The sequence below is a fragment of the Lagenorhynchus albirostris genome, chromosome 11 (assembly GCF_949774975.1).
Source record: "Lagenorhynchus albirostris chromosome 11, mLagAlb1.1, whole genome shotgun sequence".
Lineage (NCBI taxonomy): Eukaryota > Metazoa > Chordata > Mammalia > Artiodactyla > Delphinidae > Lagenorhynchus > Lagenorhynchus albirostris.
In genome coordinates this window covers 6,068,887-6,085,867 of record NC_083105.1, presented here as the reverse complement: position 1 = coordinate 6,085,867, position 16,981 = coordinate 6,068,887, and the positions used below count along the sequence as shown (strand labels likewise).

Here is a 16,981-nt window from a genome sequence, read left to right as displayed (position 1 = left end):
CGGCCCTGTGGACAAGCCCAGCAGGGGCACAGATGTGACCCAGGTGGAGGAAGTGCTGTGGCGTCCCTGAGGCACCCAGCAAGCGCTTGTGAATAAAACCTTCAGAAAGTCTGAGTTTTGAAGTTTATCATTGGTGGTTCCTTTAAAGCCTCAAGCATCATTCTTGCAGAGACTAACATTTTAATTTGCTCAAACTAACGAGGGTCCCGAGGCTCAGCGGGGCAGCCCCGAGGCCCTCTGGAAGGCCACTGCTGACGCTAGAGCCCAGCGCTGGGCCTGGGATGACCTCGGAAAGACGCATCATTCTTGCAGAGACTAACATTTTAATTTGCTCAAACTAACGAGGGTCCCGAGGCTCAGCGGGGCAGCCCCGAGGCCCTCTGGAAGGCCACTGCTGACGCTAGAGCCCAGCGCTGGGCCTGGGATGACCTCGGAAAGACGCAGGCCGGGCGTGGGTGTGGGCTCTGTTTTGGGGACACTCTGGAAGTTCGTGAGACAGCCCGATGATAGATTTTACTAGTCTCGGGGACAGGCCCTGCAGTCCCCGTCTGTCCACGCTGGGCTCGCAGAGCTGGCCCCCTACTGAAGGAAGGCGTGGAGGAAGTCGTTGTAGGAGATTTTTGAAGACAGCGTCTTGTCATAATACTCCAGAATGTGGAAGAACTCCTCCTCGGAGAGGTTGATGCCGTACTGCCTCAGGACCTGCAGAAGAGACGGGGATCCCCCGCTGGTCTCGGAGTCACTCAAGGAAGCATGTGCCCACCTCTCCTCCCGCCCCGAGCCTGGACCGCCCACCTCCAGAGTTGCCCCCAGCAGCTCTCTCTCCCGCTTCCCTTCTCCCCACCCCTCTTCTTTGCCCACCCCCCGCCCCCCTCCAACAGGGCAGCTCCGTCCAGCAACACGGGTGCGGGACACGAAGACCCCTGCACTTCCCTTCAGATGGGAGCCGCTGGGGTTCCCTACCCCTAGCCGTCCCTCCCACAATCGCCTCCCCGAAGGGTAGTGAGGCTGGTCAACGTGCAGGATGAGGAGGATGGACGGAGAGGAGGGGACTGGAGGGGAGACCTGGCCACAGGGCCTTAGCTAGGGGGGCCTCGGGGTGCGGCCACCCGGGGAGGAGGGCAGGCCCGCAGGTGCAGGGTGCAGGGAGTCATTATGACCCAACGGTAATACAGCCCAAGGCAGAGCCTGCTATTGCCCAACCAACACTGATTGCCCTTTCCCCTTCTGTTATCAGAACCCTGATTTTCAGGCTGCTGGGATCCACCTAAAAAAAGGCGACATTTCTTAGCTTCTCTTATAGTTAGGTATGTTCTGGCCAGTTAAAACTAACTGAGAATGTTATGCGGGACTTCTGGGAAGTCTCTAAAGAAGAAGGGCGTGCCCTCTTTCTCTCTCTTCTGCTGCCTGGAATGTGAAAGTGATGCTGGGGCTTTAGCAGCCATCTTGGACCATGAGGCGACCTTGAGGCAGGAAGTCAGGTGTTGAGGAGAGCAGAAAAAAATACAGATGTCCCCGATGACTGTCCGGCCACCACGCCAGCTCTGGACTTCCTACCTCTGAGATTCTTTTATGTGAGAGAGAAATAAACTTCTACCATGTTTAAGGTGCTGTTATTTTTTTTTTACCTCTGTTATGTGCAACTGAGACAAATTTTAATAGATAGATACCCTATTAGATAAAGATTAGGTTATACATTCCCCATCTATGTTTTGTGTTATAATTTGTTTCTCAGAGGGGGCTAGAAAGTGGGGCTAGAAGAGCCCGACGTTCCTCTGGGGCCGGCAGGACAGGCCCGGGACCATGGGGCTGAGGTCAGCTGGCCTGGCTATGGGGCTGATGGGCTGAGAACAGAAAAGGCGACTGAGCCTGGGTGTCCAGAGGGTCCCAGCACCCATCTGGTCTCGGGCTCTGGCTCTGCTGAGGGCAACGTCTCCGTTTCTATTGCCCTCTCCCTGCTGTCACCCACCCCGAATTCCTGGGAAGTTACCTGAAGACGAGGAGACTAACAGAAGCTCACCCGCTTCCTTCCCTTCTCTGGCTGAGAATTTTACTTGCCCCCAAAGTAAAGACAAACGCTGTGAGCTGGCTGCCACTGTGGGGCACGGAGGCCCCGGCCCAGCGACAGGCCTGGCCCCCACCCACCGTGCGCGGCACTGGGGCTCTAGGGGGCCCCTCGCCCTCTAGCGCCTTGCACGAGGCCCTTGAGAATGCAGCCCCGCCAGGCCCTCCAACTGCGGTTCATCTTCCTACATTATTATTTAAGAAAAGCTTTTTTACTTAAAAAACTTTTTTCTAGCTGTTGAGCACAGATAAGTCTAAGGAATACATTTTTTGTAAGTGCCTTTTGAGGCCATAACCCCTTGTCTCTGTGATGTCCTGACTGAGTTTTCTTCCTGGCTGTAATATTTGATTTTTAATCTAATGCTCTAGACCTCAATGATTTTCTGAACCTCAGTGGCCGGGGTGGGGATGCAGAGAGGAGAGGAGGGGGGGTCAAGAAACTGCCAATCCGAGGAGTTCTACGTTATTCTGAACGCGGGAGTTTTAAGTCCCCCTCGAGGGCGGCCGCTTCTTTCCTCTGGGAGAAGCGCTCCCAAGGTTCTGCAGGGTAAAGCCAAGCGAAGAGGTTCTGCTCCAGAGGGGCGGCTGTGGCGGGCGAGGCGCTCCCTCCAGATCACCTTCCTCCGTGGATGCTGGACTTGCGCGGGGCAGGAAAGGCACCAGGGTTCAGGTTCTGTCGGGAGAGCTGCTTACCAAACCGTGTGGTGCGCGGTGGGCAGCCCCTCCACGTGAGGGCGGCTGCGGGAGAGGGGAGGGCCGACCCCGGGGCTCCTGCGAGGCAGGGCTGGGGTCTGTGGGCCCTGAGTCGCACACCTGGGACCCCGCCTCGGCCCCCCGATGCTGTCATTCTGCTCTGTGACCCTGCCGGCTCCCCCCATAAAGACCTGGGAGGGGGGCTGGCTCCCCCCATAAAGACCTGGGAGGGGGGCTGGCCTGGCGCGGGGTGGAGTGCAGCCAGGGCTCCGCGAGACGCAGCAGCTGCCGTGCTGCCCCGAGGGCAGCGGCACTCAGGTGTTGGCACCGGGACGTCCCTGCAGGGTTCTAGAAACCTTCAGGGAGGAGAGCCTGGGGTCTGCAGCACAGGGACACGTGCACTCGGCCCTTGACAACCTGGGGGAAGTGGGGAAGTGAGGTCTGGGACAGCTGCCCACACCCGGGCCTTCCGCTGGGGGCCGGCGGATCCTTTCTGGAGGTTTTCTGGCCATGGGCCTTTGGCAACTGCTTCCTGGTCAGAGGTCACAGCCGCACAAGAGCTGTGCTCACCATCCTGAAATCAGCCACGCTTAAAAGCCCCGTCCTTCCCTCGTCGTAGGCCTTGAGTGTGCGCAGCATCGGCCTCCAGCAGCGCACAATTTGGGGTTGAATCCGCAGCAGAGCGGCGTAAAAGGAAGAAGTCTCAGCACCGCATTCTTTCTGGGAAAAGAACCAAAAACCAAGAGGAGGTAAGAAAGGAGCTTTCGGATGGGAAGGATGGAGCGGACAGGCCATGGCCCGAAGGGAGGGAGGAGGGCTGCCAGCTCCTGTCGTCTTGGCCCCCTGCTCACTCCCCACCCCACGCTCCCAGCTAGGATGGAGTCAGCAAGCGCACATTTCAAGTCTATGTGTGGAATGATCACAAACAGCATCGCCTGTGCGCCTCCTTCCGCTCCTCCCCCACCCTGGGAGGAAGGTAGGTCTCCACAGCCCCATTTCCTGGATTGGGAAATGGAGGCTCAGGGAGGCTCCGCTTGACACCAACACCTGCCAGGCTGCCTCCCGGGGAGCCCCTCCCCACGTACTTGAGGGGAGAGACAGGCAGATAACCGGCCAATTTCAAAACAGTCTGAGGGAAAAAAAAGAGATTCAGCTGGGGTCTTCTAGTACGTTCTTAAAATGAAGAGAGTTTTTTAAAAAAATCACAAGGTTGTAATTATATCTAGTGATTAGACAGTACACTACACTATGATTATTTCATTTAGATGCTATTTATTAGATTGGAAACAAGATATTTTAGCACGTTTTAGCCCCAAAGCACATCTGAGTATCACAGAGGTGGACTTTAGGCAGTCATGTGTAACACATTTGGGGGAAGTTTAGTTTAGTTTTTTTTTTTTTGCGGTACACAGGCCTCTCACTGTTGTGGCCTCTCCCGTTGCGGAGCACAGGCTCCGGACACGCAGGCTCAGCGGCCATGGCTCACGGGCCCAGCCGCTCCGCGGCATGTGGGATCTTCCCGGACCGGGGCACGAACCCGTGTCCCCTGCATCGGCAGGTGGACTCTCAACTACTGCGCCACCAGGGAAGCCCCGGGAAAGTTTAATTTTTAACATGGCACTACATGAAACAAATTAGCACAAAGTTAAACTGCTTTCAATTTTTGTATCATTTAGCACCTATGATAGAAACCAGATACCCTATAGCTTCGTTAGCTGCCAATTTATCCAATCAGCTGGTCGGCATGCACGGAAGAGAAGGGATTGTATGCGCACTTGCCCTTCCCACACCCAAGCTTAGCCTGAGAAAGGGTTTCCCATCCCAGCCCTGTACACCAACCCCTCCAGAAGTCCTCTAGAAGAGCCCCCCAAAGCAAAGCCCCAGCTCACTTCCACAGAGGGTGTCTCTGCTGTCAAAGTTGTAGAAAGCCCCCAAAGCACTAGAAAAGGCAACGGCCCTTTCAGCTACTCTGCCGGCAGACAGGCATGGTGGGGCCTGGACAGCCTGCAGAGGGGACGGGGACTGGCACGGGGACCAGGCAGGGGCAGGAGCAGGGGCAGGCCCTGGCCACACTCTCTCCTGGGAAAGGCTCCCGGGGAGTCTCACCTCCTTGTCAATCATGCCCAGGATGTAAGACAGGACTAGCCTAAGCCGCAGAGCGGAGGCTGTGGGCACGTCTGGGTGAAAGACCGGAGCTGGGGGGCGAGGCAGTGGCACACAGAGGCGAGCTGGGACATCTGCCCAGGGGCTCAGCACGCCTCCCCTCATTTACAGAAGGGGGAGCTGAGGCCGGGAGAGGTGGAGGAGGGCCAGAGCTGGGGGAGCCTTGAAGGCTGTGTGGTCTCCATGGTTCTCCAGCTATGTTCCTGTGTCCCCTGACGACCCACCAAGGACAGTGTTTTCTCCACTCACGGAAAAGCTGAGCTAGAGAAAGAATTGTCTTAAGGTTAAGTTTTACTTCCTTACCTTGGCCTAAGCCTTTGCTTGGCTAAACTAGAAACTATGCTAAGATGGGGCCCGATTTAGCACAAAATGACAAATTCGGCTGCATGGAAAGTTCTGCTGTGGAATCCACTGTTTGCTGGGCTAAGCCGCCAGCAGTCTTAAGCCGCCACCTATGCTGTCAGGTCTGCCCCACACCTCTGGTCCCCGCAGCTGAGCCCTACAGCAGCTGGTTTCAGCTGTGTTTGCTCCCAGGTTGACAAGGACGGTTGTACTTGTTTAATTCAATGTAACTGAATTCAGCGTTATAGGTGATGGAATATGAGTGTGAAAAAGGCTTGTTCTACTTCATGCTGTGGAAAGACTCGAGAAAGGTGAGTCCGTGAACAGCGTGGCTGAAGTGGGTGTGGGTGAGAATCATAAAATGACAAACGATTAAGAAAAAAGGTAAAAATCTAGGGCACAGGCCCTCCAGTTGCCATTTAAGCATCTTTAGGGTCTCATTCCTCTTCAAGGAAACGAGAAGAGAACTGTAGACATGCATCACGGGTGTAGTTTACGCAAGAAAGAGAAAGGCTCTGCGACTGGCCGCCCACACCAGGAGCAAGGCCAGCCCGTCTCAGACAGTTGAGGAGTGAACCGGCGGTGATGTGTAAGTTACAGGCGCTTCCCTTTGCTGTGGCCCCACCCCACCTGCCTCTCCAGTGAACTGACCGAGACCCCCCGCTCCTGGTGGCCGTGTGAGCCGCTGACACTCTCCCCGACGCTCGCCACACAGAGGTGCCCGCGGGCATGTGCCACCCAGCCAGTTTGAGAACCTGGGATCCAGGCTGCTGGTTCCCAGTCTGGGGTCTCCAGGCCCTTATGGGGCCACCGTTTGTATGAAGTGAGACAATGGGATTTAGGCAGAACTGAGAAAAATGAAGGAAGCCCGTTCAGCCCCAGCCCCACCCCTTTCCTCTGGACGATCCACGTACCATTTTAGTCGCCTTCTGCAGTTTCATTCTCTGCATCAGCGAGGTTTCCTTTGCTTTTAACAGGAGGACGTAGCTCTGAATGAAGTTACAATAAGCAAACCTCCCGTTGTTCTTTAAGTCGTACTTGTCGATGAGCTGCCGGCACTCATCTCTGTTTACGCCCAGGTTGAATTTCTCCACGAGAGCTAAAGGCAAACACGTCAGTTCAGTTGGTGGCGGTCGGTTCACTCGTTCGTTTGATCACGCCTTCATTCACTCACTCGTCACTGGCTGAGACGCCCTGTGCCTGCTTCACAGGTCATGGCTGGTGGCCGGACAGATATGGAAACACACAGGCACGCGACGAGGTAAGTGCGGCAAGGAGGGAGGGGACCCGCGTCCTGCTGGGCCCCCTCGGTCCAGGCTTTGCCTGCCGGCCTGGCTTTGCACGGTCACCGTCACTGTGGTCACGGCAGTACGGACACGACACCATGGGGCTTACGAACGCAGGCGGGGAGAAGGCAGAGGGATGGTCCCAGCAGACGGGAGTCGGGGCAGAGCCGGGCAGGAGGGGAGAAGGGAAGGTTCCATGTGCTGGGGTTGAGTCCGGCAGGGGCCCGACTGGGGGTCAGGGATTCAGACTTGGCCCCCGAGCAAGCATTTTCCAACTGTGCTTCCGAGATGCGCTCCCAAGGGTCTCCCAGGCTACACCAATTTCTGCATTTTGAGTTTCACCTTAATGATCTGAAATGTGTATCCTGGAACACAGGGACCTCCTGGAAGAGACAACCGCCACGCAATGTGAGGGTTTGTGTCTGGCCTTCTGACTAGGGTCACGTCGATGCCGCACTGGGGAGTCCTCCTGGCTGCCCTGAGGTGGCAATGTCAGGAGTCAACACCCCCTTGCTTTGCACTCATACACGTGCTCAGTCTTTTACTAGGTATACAGCCGAAGCTTCTTTTGGAGTCACGACGCGTAATTGGAAGAGAGGTAGGATAAGGATTTTAGTTTAAGGTGAGTGAGCTGAGACTTCCACTGGACATCACGAAGGCAACAAGGTTTCTGGGAGTGGAACACTGTGCTGCATTAACTGTAGAGGTTAGTGAGGAAAACCAGCGGATGTGGGATTTATAGACATGATGTCTTCAAACCAGCGCAGCCCAGAAGACGCTGCTGCGCTTGTGCAAACAGGTGTCTTTGCCTTTGCACAGAGGAAAGCAGTAGGAGGGCACGGTGCACCCAGGACATGGGCGGGGGGACCCAAGGGAATGGCCACTAGATGCCTTGGAGGTTCTAACTTGCAGAAGGCCATCCAACACGTACAGAAAATACAGAATGACTTCTGAAAATTAATCAGTGTTTTTTTTTTTTTCAGAGCACTGAACTTTGGATGCACTGTCAGAGCCGTGGATGGGGCGCTTACGGGAGTTCACGGTTAAAAAGAAAAACAGTGATGATGGTGATGATGATGAAGAACCGCAAGTTAGGGTTCGTCATGCTCAAAATCAAAAGAATTAACTAAAAAACAAGTGGGACGCCAACGTGCGTTGAAACCCACACTGGTGATTTCGTTTCAGCGAGACATGTCACATCAAATCAATGTCACATCGTTTAATTATAACAGATTTCAAATTTTTATATTTAACTCATAAGTGTTTTTTTTGGGGGGGCGAGGTAGGAGCTGTTCACTTAAAGAGTTGACACCATAAAAGTAGTTTATGTTGATATAGGAGGTTCTCAGGAAAAATGCTTTCCTTTAAAAGGGGTCCATATATTAAAGACGGCGGGGGTGGGGGATGGGCTGAGGGGGCTTTTAAGCAGAGGAGTGACCTGGTCAGGTTTTCCTGTAATGTGAAAGGTTGTGTAAACAGTATGCAACAATTAGTGGGAGTGTACGTCTAACTGGTCTTATTTCAAGACTACCCAAGTGCTACACGGCGAAAATCAAATCAACAGGGCAGAGCTGGGTCCCCAGCTGTCCCCTGCGCCCTGCCCATGTCCCACCTCCCTCAGCTCTCCAAGTCTGTCACCATTTACAACCTGCCCAGAGACCACAACTCCCCCCCCCGCCGCGGTTTCGCGTGCTGACCTGATCAGGAAGGTGTGGACCTGCCTGGTAGGGGCTGAGGCGTTAGGAGTCCTTGTCCCCCATACTGGGGGTTTATCGAGGTGCTCCCCGCTGGGTCCCTGTTGTGTCACTCCCCCGCCGCCACCATGAGGAGTGGACTTGTGCTGGGAGGTGACCCTGTATCCCCAGGGGGAAAGGGAACGGGACGCACCCTGGAACTCCGTGGCGGGGATCTCGCCCTGCTTGTTGGCGTCCCTCTCCTGGCACTCTCGCAGGAACTCGCGCCAGCAGCCCTGGATCTTCTTCCGCAGCTTATTCTCCACGGGCTCGCAGTTCTGCAGCGGCGGGGTCGTGCTCGCGGGGGTCTAGCAAGATAGAAAACTGTCTTGTAACCTGAGATTCCACGTGGAAGTAATAAGAGAAACTCACAGATAGGACTCAGGCGCACAATTTCACAGGCAGCATTATTTTCAGAAATAAAATGAAAAACAAAACAAAAACGGTAATGTTACCATTTTAACAGAAACAGGTTTGGAAACAAATATATAGCCGGCCCTTTCTGGCTTCTGGAGGCCTCCACATTCCTTGACCTGTGGCCCCGTCCCTCACCTTCAAAGCTGCAATGCTGGGTGGGTCTCCCCCAGACTGCATCTCTCCAGTATGACCCTTCTGCCTCTGTGTCCCCAGTGACCGGCCCATGTGATTACCTCGGGCCCCCGGACACTCGGGGACAATCTTGTCTTGCAGTCAGCCGATTAGCAACTTTAACTCCCTCTGCAACCTTGACTGCCCCTCGCCATGTAAGGTACACATGACAGGTTCCGGGGACTGAGGCGTGGATGCCTTCGGGATGCTTCATTCTGCTCCATACACCATCTTTAACTCACTCAATACTTTCCTTACATGTTCACTCCTCTTGCCCATCACCCCCAAGGTCATAAACTCCACAAGGGCAGGGACCTGTGTTCATTCTCCGCACGTGGTAGGCGTGCGATAAACACGTGTTGACCGAAGGCCCAAGGAATGAATGAGCGCTCGCCGTGCACGAGGCTCGGCGGTGGGCGTGCTCCTGTGCCCGCCGGCATCCCCTCAACAACCCTCCCCTGGAGACACCGTCAAGCTTCTTGCAGAGGAAGGGGAGCCTCAGCGAGGCTGAGCCCCTCTCCCCATCCCAGGCCAGGGCGGCTCGGCCCAGGTCCAGGGCCGTGCGGTCAGACAGGCCTGGGTTTGAAATCAGCTCTCTCTGTGTCTAACAAGCGACCTGAACTCACGAGGACCCTTCTTAGAGCCTCGTATCTTCAACCGTAGAACGGGTGTGACAACACTTACCTTGCGGGTCCTGTGGCCCACGGCGGGGCTGTCCACCCCGGGGCATCTGTGTTCGTCCGAGATGATGCCCTCCGTGTGGCTGACATGCCGCCCCCGCCCCCAAGGTCCCTCCCTGCTCTGAACCCTCTTTACTCTTCCCTCCCACACCCCCGTGCCCACAGTTACCTCCCCTCCCAGGCAGGTGACTGAGAGGACCCACCAGTGGCTCTCCTCTGAGCCCCCCGCCCCAGGCTCACCCTGGCCACCTTCTCGGTCACCCACACCCTGTGGGGACACTAGGACCCCAGCCCCGCGGGATGTGGACCCAGTTAGATGCTGCGAGACGGGAACTCACGCAGGGGTGACTCCGCGGTTTGGACCCTGCTTTCAGGTCTCGAGTGGGTGACGACCCTGCAGACCTGCTTCTCTCTGAGACCTCGGGGACGCCGCACCCTCTCTGCGCCTTGGCCGAGGCGCCCGGGGCCGGCGGCGGGGCCGCCTTCTCCGAGCTGAAGCTCCTGAGGAAGTCCAGGTATTGCAGCCTTCCCTTGGCGTCGACGGGCATCTGGTCCCAGAGCCTATCAAACTGGCAAAGAAGCAGAGGTTACCTCCCAGGGTTAGTGGCAAACCCTCAGAAGTGAGGAAGAAGCCAGCGAAGAGGCGCTCTCCTCCGCAGGGGTCCAGGGCCCACGTCAAATGAAAAATTGAAAAAAGAAAAACGCCCATCCGGCTGCGGCTTCCCGGGAAAGCAGACGGGAAGATCGTGGGTGGCTTCTGCAGGACACTTTTTAATTGAATTGGGCCCTTAGCGAGCACGTTAAGGCCATTAAGTCTTGTGAGTGGTCACAGAGACTGAGCTGCAGGACAGAAGAATGTTTTAGGAGAAAATGCAAATCAAGTCGCAGCCCACCTCGCTCCCAGGAGCCCAGCCAGGCTCCTTCCTGCTCCTCGAAGGCCCCCTGAGCCCTGCGAACAACGCACAGGTGCTGCAGCCCTCAGCCGCCGCAGTTTTTCTCACCCTCAGGGCAAACCATGTCTTCTCACAAGATGAAAGGGGAGGCATCTGGAGAACAGCACAAGTTTACGGTTTTGTGTCGGTGCCGTCTGATGTCACGGGCTGGGTCAGGGCCACACGCGGCCCGGCAGGGATGTTGCAAAATGACTCAATGCCAAGTGAGCCGCCCTTGATGACTCGGGGGCTGTTCAGGGGGCCGAGAAGATGGTAATTTACTTCCAATTTGCTTTTCCACAGCCCCCAAGGCCCAGTGCAGCTGCCCCTCTACCCCTGAGGCCATGGGAGGGATGTTCCTACCCTGTGCCTGAACTTGGTCAGAAACCGGCTTGGCCTGTGGGCTCCACTGGGGTTTTCCAGAAGCATATTAAAAGGGACCATGTCCGGCTCTACTTGAAATTCTGGAAATGAAGTACTGAGGGGTGAGGAAGAGAGGGAGAATATTCCAGGCCCTGAGAAGGGAAAACGGCTTAGTTTGGGACAACATTCTTGATGTGTTTTAGCTTTTTATTTCGAAATCATTATAGATTTGCAGGAAGTTGCAAGAATGGTACAGAGAGGTCCTCAGGGACCCTCCACCCAACTTCCCTCCAAGGTTACATCTTACGTAACAACTTCATGTGTGTGTGTATAGTTCAGTGTCATTTATCACACCTGTAGTTTTATGTTGCTTTAATTTTGATCAATGAGGGAAAACTACTCGGGGGAGTGGAAGTGAGGGTCCCTGAGAAAGTGCCCACACGGGCTCAGACAGGCCACAGCATCATCACCAAGGGCAGTAACCCCCGCACCGGTCTCCTCCAGCGAAGTTTTCCAGAACCACTGGGCAGACCGGAGCCTCTTCTCTCCCTTCTGGCATCCTGATGAAACCACCCATGAGGTGACACCTAGCCTGGCTGAGAGACTCCCCGAAGGATCCTCTGAGATTCATCTTTGAATGCCAACCATCTTGCAAAGGTGCTAGCACACAGTAGGTGCTCAATACATGTTTTTTTTTTAACGGCTGAAGATCCGTATCACTTGATAAGACTGATCAGACAATGGGAAGACCCTTTAGAAATGAAGAGGGATTGGAGGCAAGGGCTAAACCGTGTTCCAACCACAACTCTCAGGAAGGGCTTTAAGGAACAAAGATGTGGCTTAAAGGAGGGTGGGCTGCCGGTGGGCTCTCATGCTCTCGTATCTTAGCAAGACTTGGGAGGCAAGTGGGAGGAAGGTCATGTGATTAAGGACAGATACAAAGGATGGGCATGAATGCTTCAGGAGGCAGTGAAGAGCTGAAGCATGGAAATGAGGACGCCTGCAGAACGGCCACGGACAACAAAAGGGGCTCGTTCTCAGGCAGGTGAGGCAGGCGCCCACCACCTTCCTAATGAAAGCCTGTGAGGCAAGCGAGGTCAAGGTAGGACCGCGCAAACCCTATTCTTATTCTAACTAAAGGGGCTTCAACGGGCAGAATACACATTGCTAGGACGGGCCTGGGCGGGTGGGGAAGTGGAGGCCCACGTGTGGCTCTTCAGCCCTGATGGGTTACAGCCCAGGACACTGATGCAGCCTGGAGATGCAGCACAGGATGGCGGCTGGTGTGGGCTGTGGGGACAGGAGGGGCATCAGAAGACTGGAAATGGGTACCACAGAAGTAGACTCTGGAAACTTATGGGCCTGTGAACTGGACGTGAGACCCGGGTAAAATTCCTGTGGTTTGTGAAGGAACTGAAAGGCAAGTTCATTGCATGTCAGCAAGTTTCCAGGTCACGGGGCAGAATGCACGCCTGCTGAAAGGTCCCCTGGAAACGCGGAGTAGCAGACAACTACCTTCTAACTACTTAAAAATTCACCACTTCGGGTTCCGCTTCTGCTTGTGATGTGGAAAGCGGCAAGCGAACGCCACTCCCATTCTAACAAGAAAAAGCCAAATACCTACAAACTCAGAACTTTTCCTGAGCCCATGAGACAGTTGAGGTTGCAGGAGCCGAGGGGACTGAACTCCACGGAGCCCTGAGGCTCCAAGGAGAGCCCGACGCGCCAGCTCTCATGCCTGGTGGGGCTCAGGAGGAAGTGCGAGGGTGGGAAGAAATCAGCCGAGATGTTAGCAAATTCCTAGAGGCCAAGCTGGGCTGGCGCTCAGGCTAGAAGAGCTGGGAGTCACGGGCACAGGGAACGCTCACACTCACAAGCTCTCCTCTGCAGCCTTTGCCACTGCTCCCAAGAGGCACGTGAAGCCACTGGTGGGGGATGGACGTGAATCACCGCCCGCTTCTCCAGACCCTCCTCTACTGAGAAGCAAAGCCATGGGCGGAGCCATAGCAAACGCACTCAAGCCCGGGGGCCCTGGGCAATCTTCTGCTGGAGGGATCTGACACTGGGGAGGAGTAGCAACAACAAAATTCAAAGGTAGCTCAATTACCCACCAGACTGATTCAACAACGCTCCCACCTGACAGAGAAGAGGTGCACGCATCTCCGGGCATAAATATCATTGATGCCACCATCTCTACTATTCTTCTTCACACTACATCTGGCATTCAGTTTTTTAAAAATCTTGAGACATACAAACAAAAGAAGAACCGACCCATTGCCAAGAGACACAGCCATCGACAGACAAGAGTCGGAGATGAGCCCACTGTGGGGACTGTCAGACGGGAGCATTAAAACAACTGTGGCTAATACATTAACGGATCTAGTAGAAAAGGTACCCAGCATGCATGAACAGATGGGGAGTTTCAGCAGAGACGTGTAAACTACTTTTTAAAAATGCATTGTCCCTCTAAAGAAGATATACAGATGACCAACAAACACATGAAAGGATGCTCAACGTCACTAATCATTAGAGAAATGCAGAACAAAACTACAGTGAGGTACCACCTCACACCAGTCAGAACGGCCATCATCAAAAAACCTACAAACAATAAATGCTGGAGAGGGTGTGGAGAAAAGGGAACCCTCTTGCACTGCTGGTGGGAATGTGAATTGGTACAGCCACTATGGAGAACAGTTTGAAGGTGCCTTAAAAAACTAAAAATAGAACTACCATAGGACCCAGTAATCCCACTACTGGGCATATACCCTAAGAAAGCCATAATTCAAAAAGAGTCATGTACCACAGTGTTCATTGCAGCTCTATTTACAATAGCCAGGACATGGAAGCAACCTAAGCGTCCATCGACAGATGAATGGATAAAGATGTGGCACGTATATACAATGGAATATTACTCAGCCATAAAAAGAAACAAAATTGAGTTATTTGTAGTGAGGTGGATGGACCTAGAGTCTGTCATACAGAGTGAAGTAAGTCAGAAAGAGAAAAACAAATACCATATACTAACACATATATATGGAGTCTAAAAAAAAAAAAAAGGTTCTCAGGAGCCTAGGGGCAGGAAAGGAATAAAGACACAGACGTAGAGAATGGACTTGAGGACACAGAGAGGGGGAAGGGTAAGCTGGGACGAAGTGAGAGAGGGGCATGGACATATATACACTACCAAATGTAAAACCGATAGCTAGTGGGAAGCAGCCGCATAGCACAGGGAGATCAGCTCAGTGCTTTGTGTCCACCTAGAGGGGTGGGATAGGGAGGGTGGGAGGGAGACGCAAGAGGGAGGAGATATGGGGATATATGTATATGTATAGCTGATTCACTTTGTTATAAAGCAGAAACTAACACACCATTGTAAAGCAATTATACTCCAATAAAGATGTAAAAATAAATAAATAAAATGCATTGTCCTTATTCAAACACAACAGGGAAATCGGATTAAACAGAAATGGAGAAGAAACCCATGGCATTCGAGGCATGGTATGATGCAGGTGGAGGGCGGTACTCTCTCAGGAACAGGGACAAGAGGCCCCCGTGTGAGATGGGCAGTTAGAACCAAGCCATCACCCACTACCTGACGTAGCAACTGGAACTGGCCTGTGCTGCTAGTGTCCACAGTCACTGAGGACAAAAGCCTAGAGGCCAAGGCAGGAGGAGTCCAGTCCCTAGGACCAGGCCCAGACAACTGTAGGACCAGCCAGCGGTGGCGACCACGCTGAGGAGACCCACCTGGGCGAGCTGTGTGGGGAGCATTTGGGACTTATCCGAACAGCCCGGCTGGCTCCTCTCTCCTCACTCACTCCTACCTCACGCCTTGTCTCAGAGCAGCATTCTGGTAAAAAGGAAGTGGCATGAGTAGTTCAGCCCCTGCCTTTCTTCCCACTGGGATCGGGGCCCTGCAGAAAGCATGTGATAATTAGCAGATGTCGCATCAACACCGAGAGATGCTGGAAGGCAACTGAGAAACCGCTTGAAAGGGTCAGGGAGAGAAAACTTGGACCTAGAATTCTATCCCCAGCCAAACTATCTTTGGAGGACGAGGGTGAAATAGGGAAGCTCTCGGGCTTCCTCTCCCCTGAAAGAGCAAGTAAAGATGTACTTGAGCAAAAAACAAAGTGAACAGGAAGGAGAGCAGGACAGAAGGTGTGACTGTGGACAATGGACCAGTGAGGCGCCCCACGCCCGCCCTCCCCTCCCCCCTGCCCCCCACAGCACCCCATCCACGGCTCCTTTGGCTTCCCCATCCTCTACTCCCCTTCTCACTCTTCCACCCACATCCATTAGCAAATTCTGCTGCTTCCAACTCTGAAACGCATTCATGATCCAACCTCCGCTGTTCCCAGCCATCCACCTGACCCAGGTCTTTAATCAGATGTTGCCTTCTCAGGGGCCTCCCCTGACCGCCCTACTCACAACACACCCTCCCAATTCCCTAGCACTACCCTCTTCCCTGCTTTTTTTTTGGCCTAGAGCATTTGTCACCATCCAACATACACATATTTTGTTCACTGTCTGCCAGCCCCTCAGGGAACACAGACCCCACGGGCAGGGTGTGTCTCTGGTGTCCACTAGCCGCTGGCAGCATCACCATCTAAGCAGCGTGCCCACTGCGCCTGCTTCGAGGATGCTGCCTCTGCCTGCATTGCTCTCTCCCGTCTTCTCTCAGAGGCAACGCCCACATTCCAGCATTGTGTCCTCAGGGAAACAGCCCTGACCCCTCGGTCCAGGTCAGTCCCCAGCTCTGTTCTCCCAGCACGCTGCACATCCCTTTGCACCAGAGAGCGGTGTGGAGTTACAGAAATAATGTACCGCAGGTGTTTAACCTCTCTCTACCCTCCCAGGATGCAGACTCAACGGAGGCAGGGAGCAGGCCCGCCTTGGTTCCCTCGGACCTAACATCACCACTCTGAGCTCAGAGGGCCCCCAATAAGTGAAGGAGTGGACGCGTGCTGCCTTCGGGCACTCACGGTGCAGCCAACACAGGAAGCTCTGTGCCCACGAACACGCAAGGGTGTCCCAAGGGCTCAGCCGGATGATGGAGAGCTCAAGGTGGGGGGGGCGGGAGGGCAAAGCGGGGCGTGGCCAGCTCCAGCAGGTAAACGTGCGGTCAGAAAAGGCTTCACTTGGCTCGAAGTGAGTCTGGAAGAGGGAGTTGGTGTGGCCAGATACAAGGGGGAGGGGGAAGGGGCAGGCAGGGCCTTCGCGGGCAAAGATGGAGAAGGCAGAACAGCAGCCTGGGCAGAGCGGAGGGCACCTGGGTCAGCCTGGGGAGCACTGTCCCATTTCAGAGGGAAGGACATTGAAGCTCAGAGAGGTTGAATAATTCTCCAAGGTCACACAGCTGGACGGGTGCAGAAGCAGGGTCGAAACCCAAGTCTGCCTGCATTTTTCTCTCTTCCTGAAGCTGTCTGTTTTAGAAATATCACATCTGGAATGCTCAGAAATGTTTGCTGGTTCCTTCCCCTAATATAGCTGCACATTCAAAGTCCTCATGCGGTCGCTATGGACTGACCTAAATCGCCAAAACAGGACAGGCTCTCCCCATGGGATCTCTATCTTAAGCCAGATCCAGGTGGACCCAGTTCCACAGGCTTTTATAACACGCTTTATGCAGAGCCATGAAGACCTGTCAGTGTCTGGCTGCATCTGCTCTGAAAGTCGCTCTCCTTTTCTGAAAGGTTAATTGTGCCAAAAGGTTTCCAAAGATGTGGCGCTTCCCTACTTACGGAGCTCTGTAAGTCAAGAAAGCTGGCCCTCAGATTCACGATGATTGGATTTTTTAGAGATAAGTCTTTAGAATGTAGATAAACGAAGTCATGGAATCTGTACCTGAAAACCGTTTAACGTGGTCGGAACTGTCCCAGTATCTCGGGTGAACTCTTCCCCATGACGGCATGAGGGGTCTAGACATGTCAAGAGTGCAAATGACTTCTGTGTCTTACTGTGTCAGACACTGGGCCATCCAACCAAGAAGGTCGCTGGCTCAGCAACTCATGCAAGAAGAAAGCATGTGGATCTCTGGGGCTTTTGTTTTCTGTTTACTAGCCTGTATCTAGAAGCATCCTTCCCAAATATAGCACAATTTCTGTTAATCATCACCCAACTTAAACCACGGTACT

The 16,981-nt window shown here is 54.1% G+C and overlaps 1 protein-coding gene across 1 annotated transcript in view; it reads right to left on the bottom strand.

The window, feature by feature from the left end:
- Positions 1–399: 399 nt before the first annotated feature.
- Positions 400–16,981, bottom strand: part of EFCAB6 (EF-hand calcium binding domain 6) — a 227,724-nt gene continuing 211,142 nt past the window's right edge. The window contains 5 exon segments of the mRNA XM_060164691.1: positions 400–702; positions 3,328–3,477; positions 6,177–6,361; positions 8,436–8,589; positions 9,888–10,118. Of these exon segments, the coding sequence (XP_060020674.1) occupies positions 580–702; positions 3,328–3,477; positions 6,177–6,361; positions 8,436–8,589; positions 9,888–10,118 (843 nt within the window). The 3' untranslated portion in view covers positions 400–579.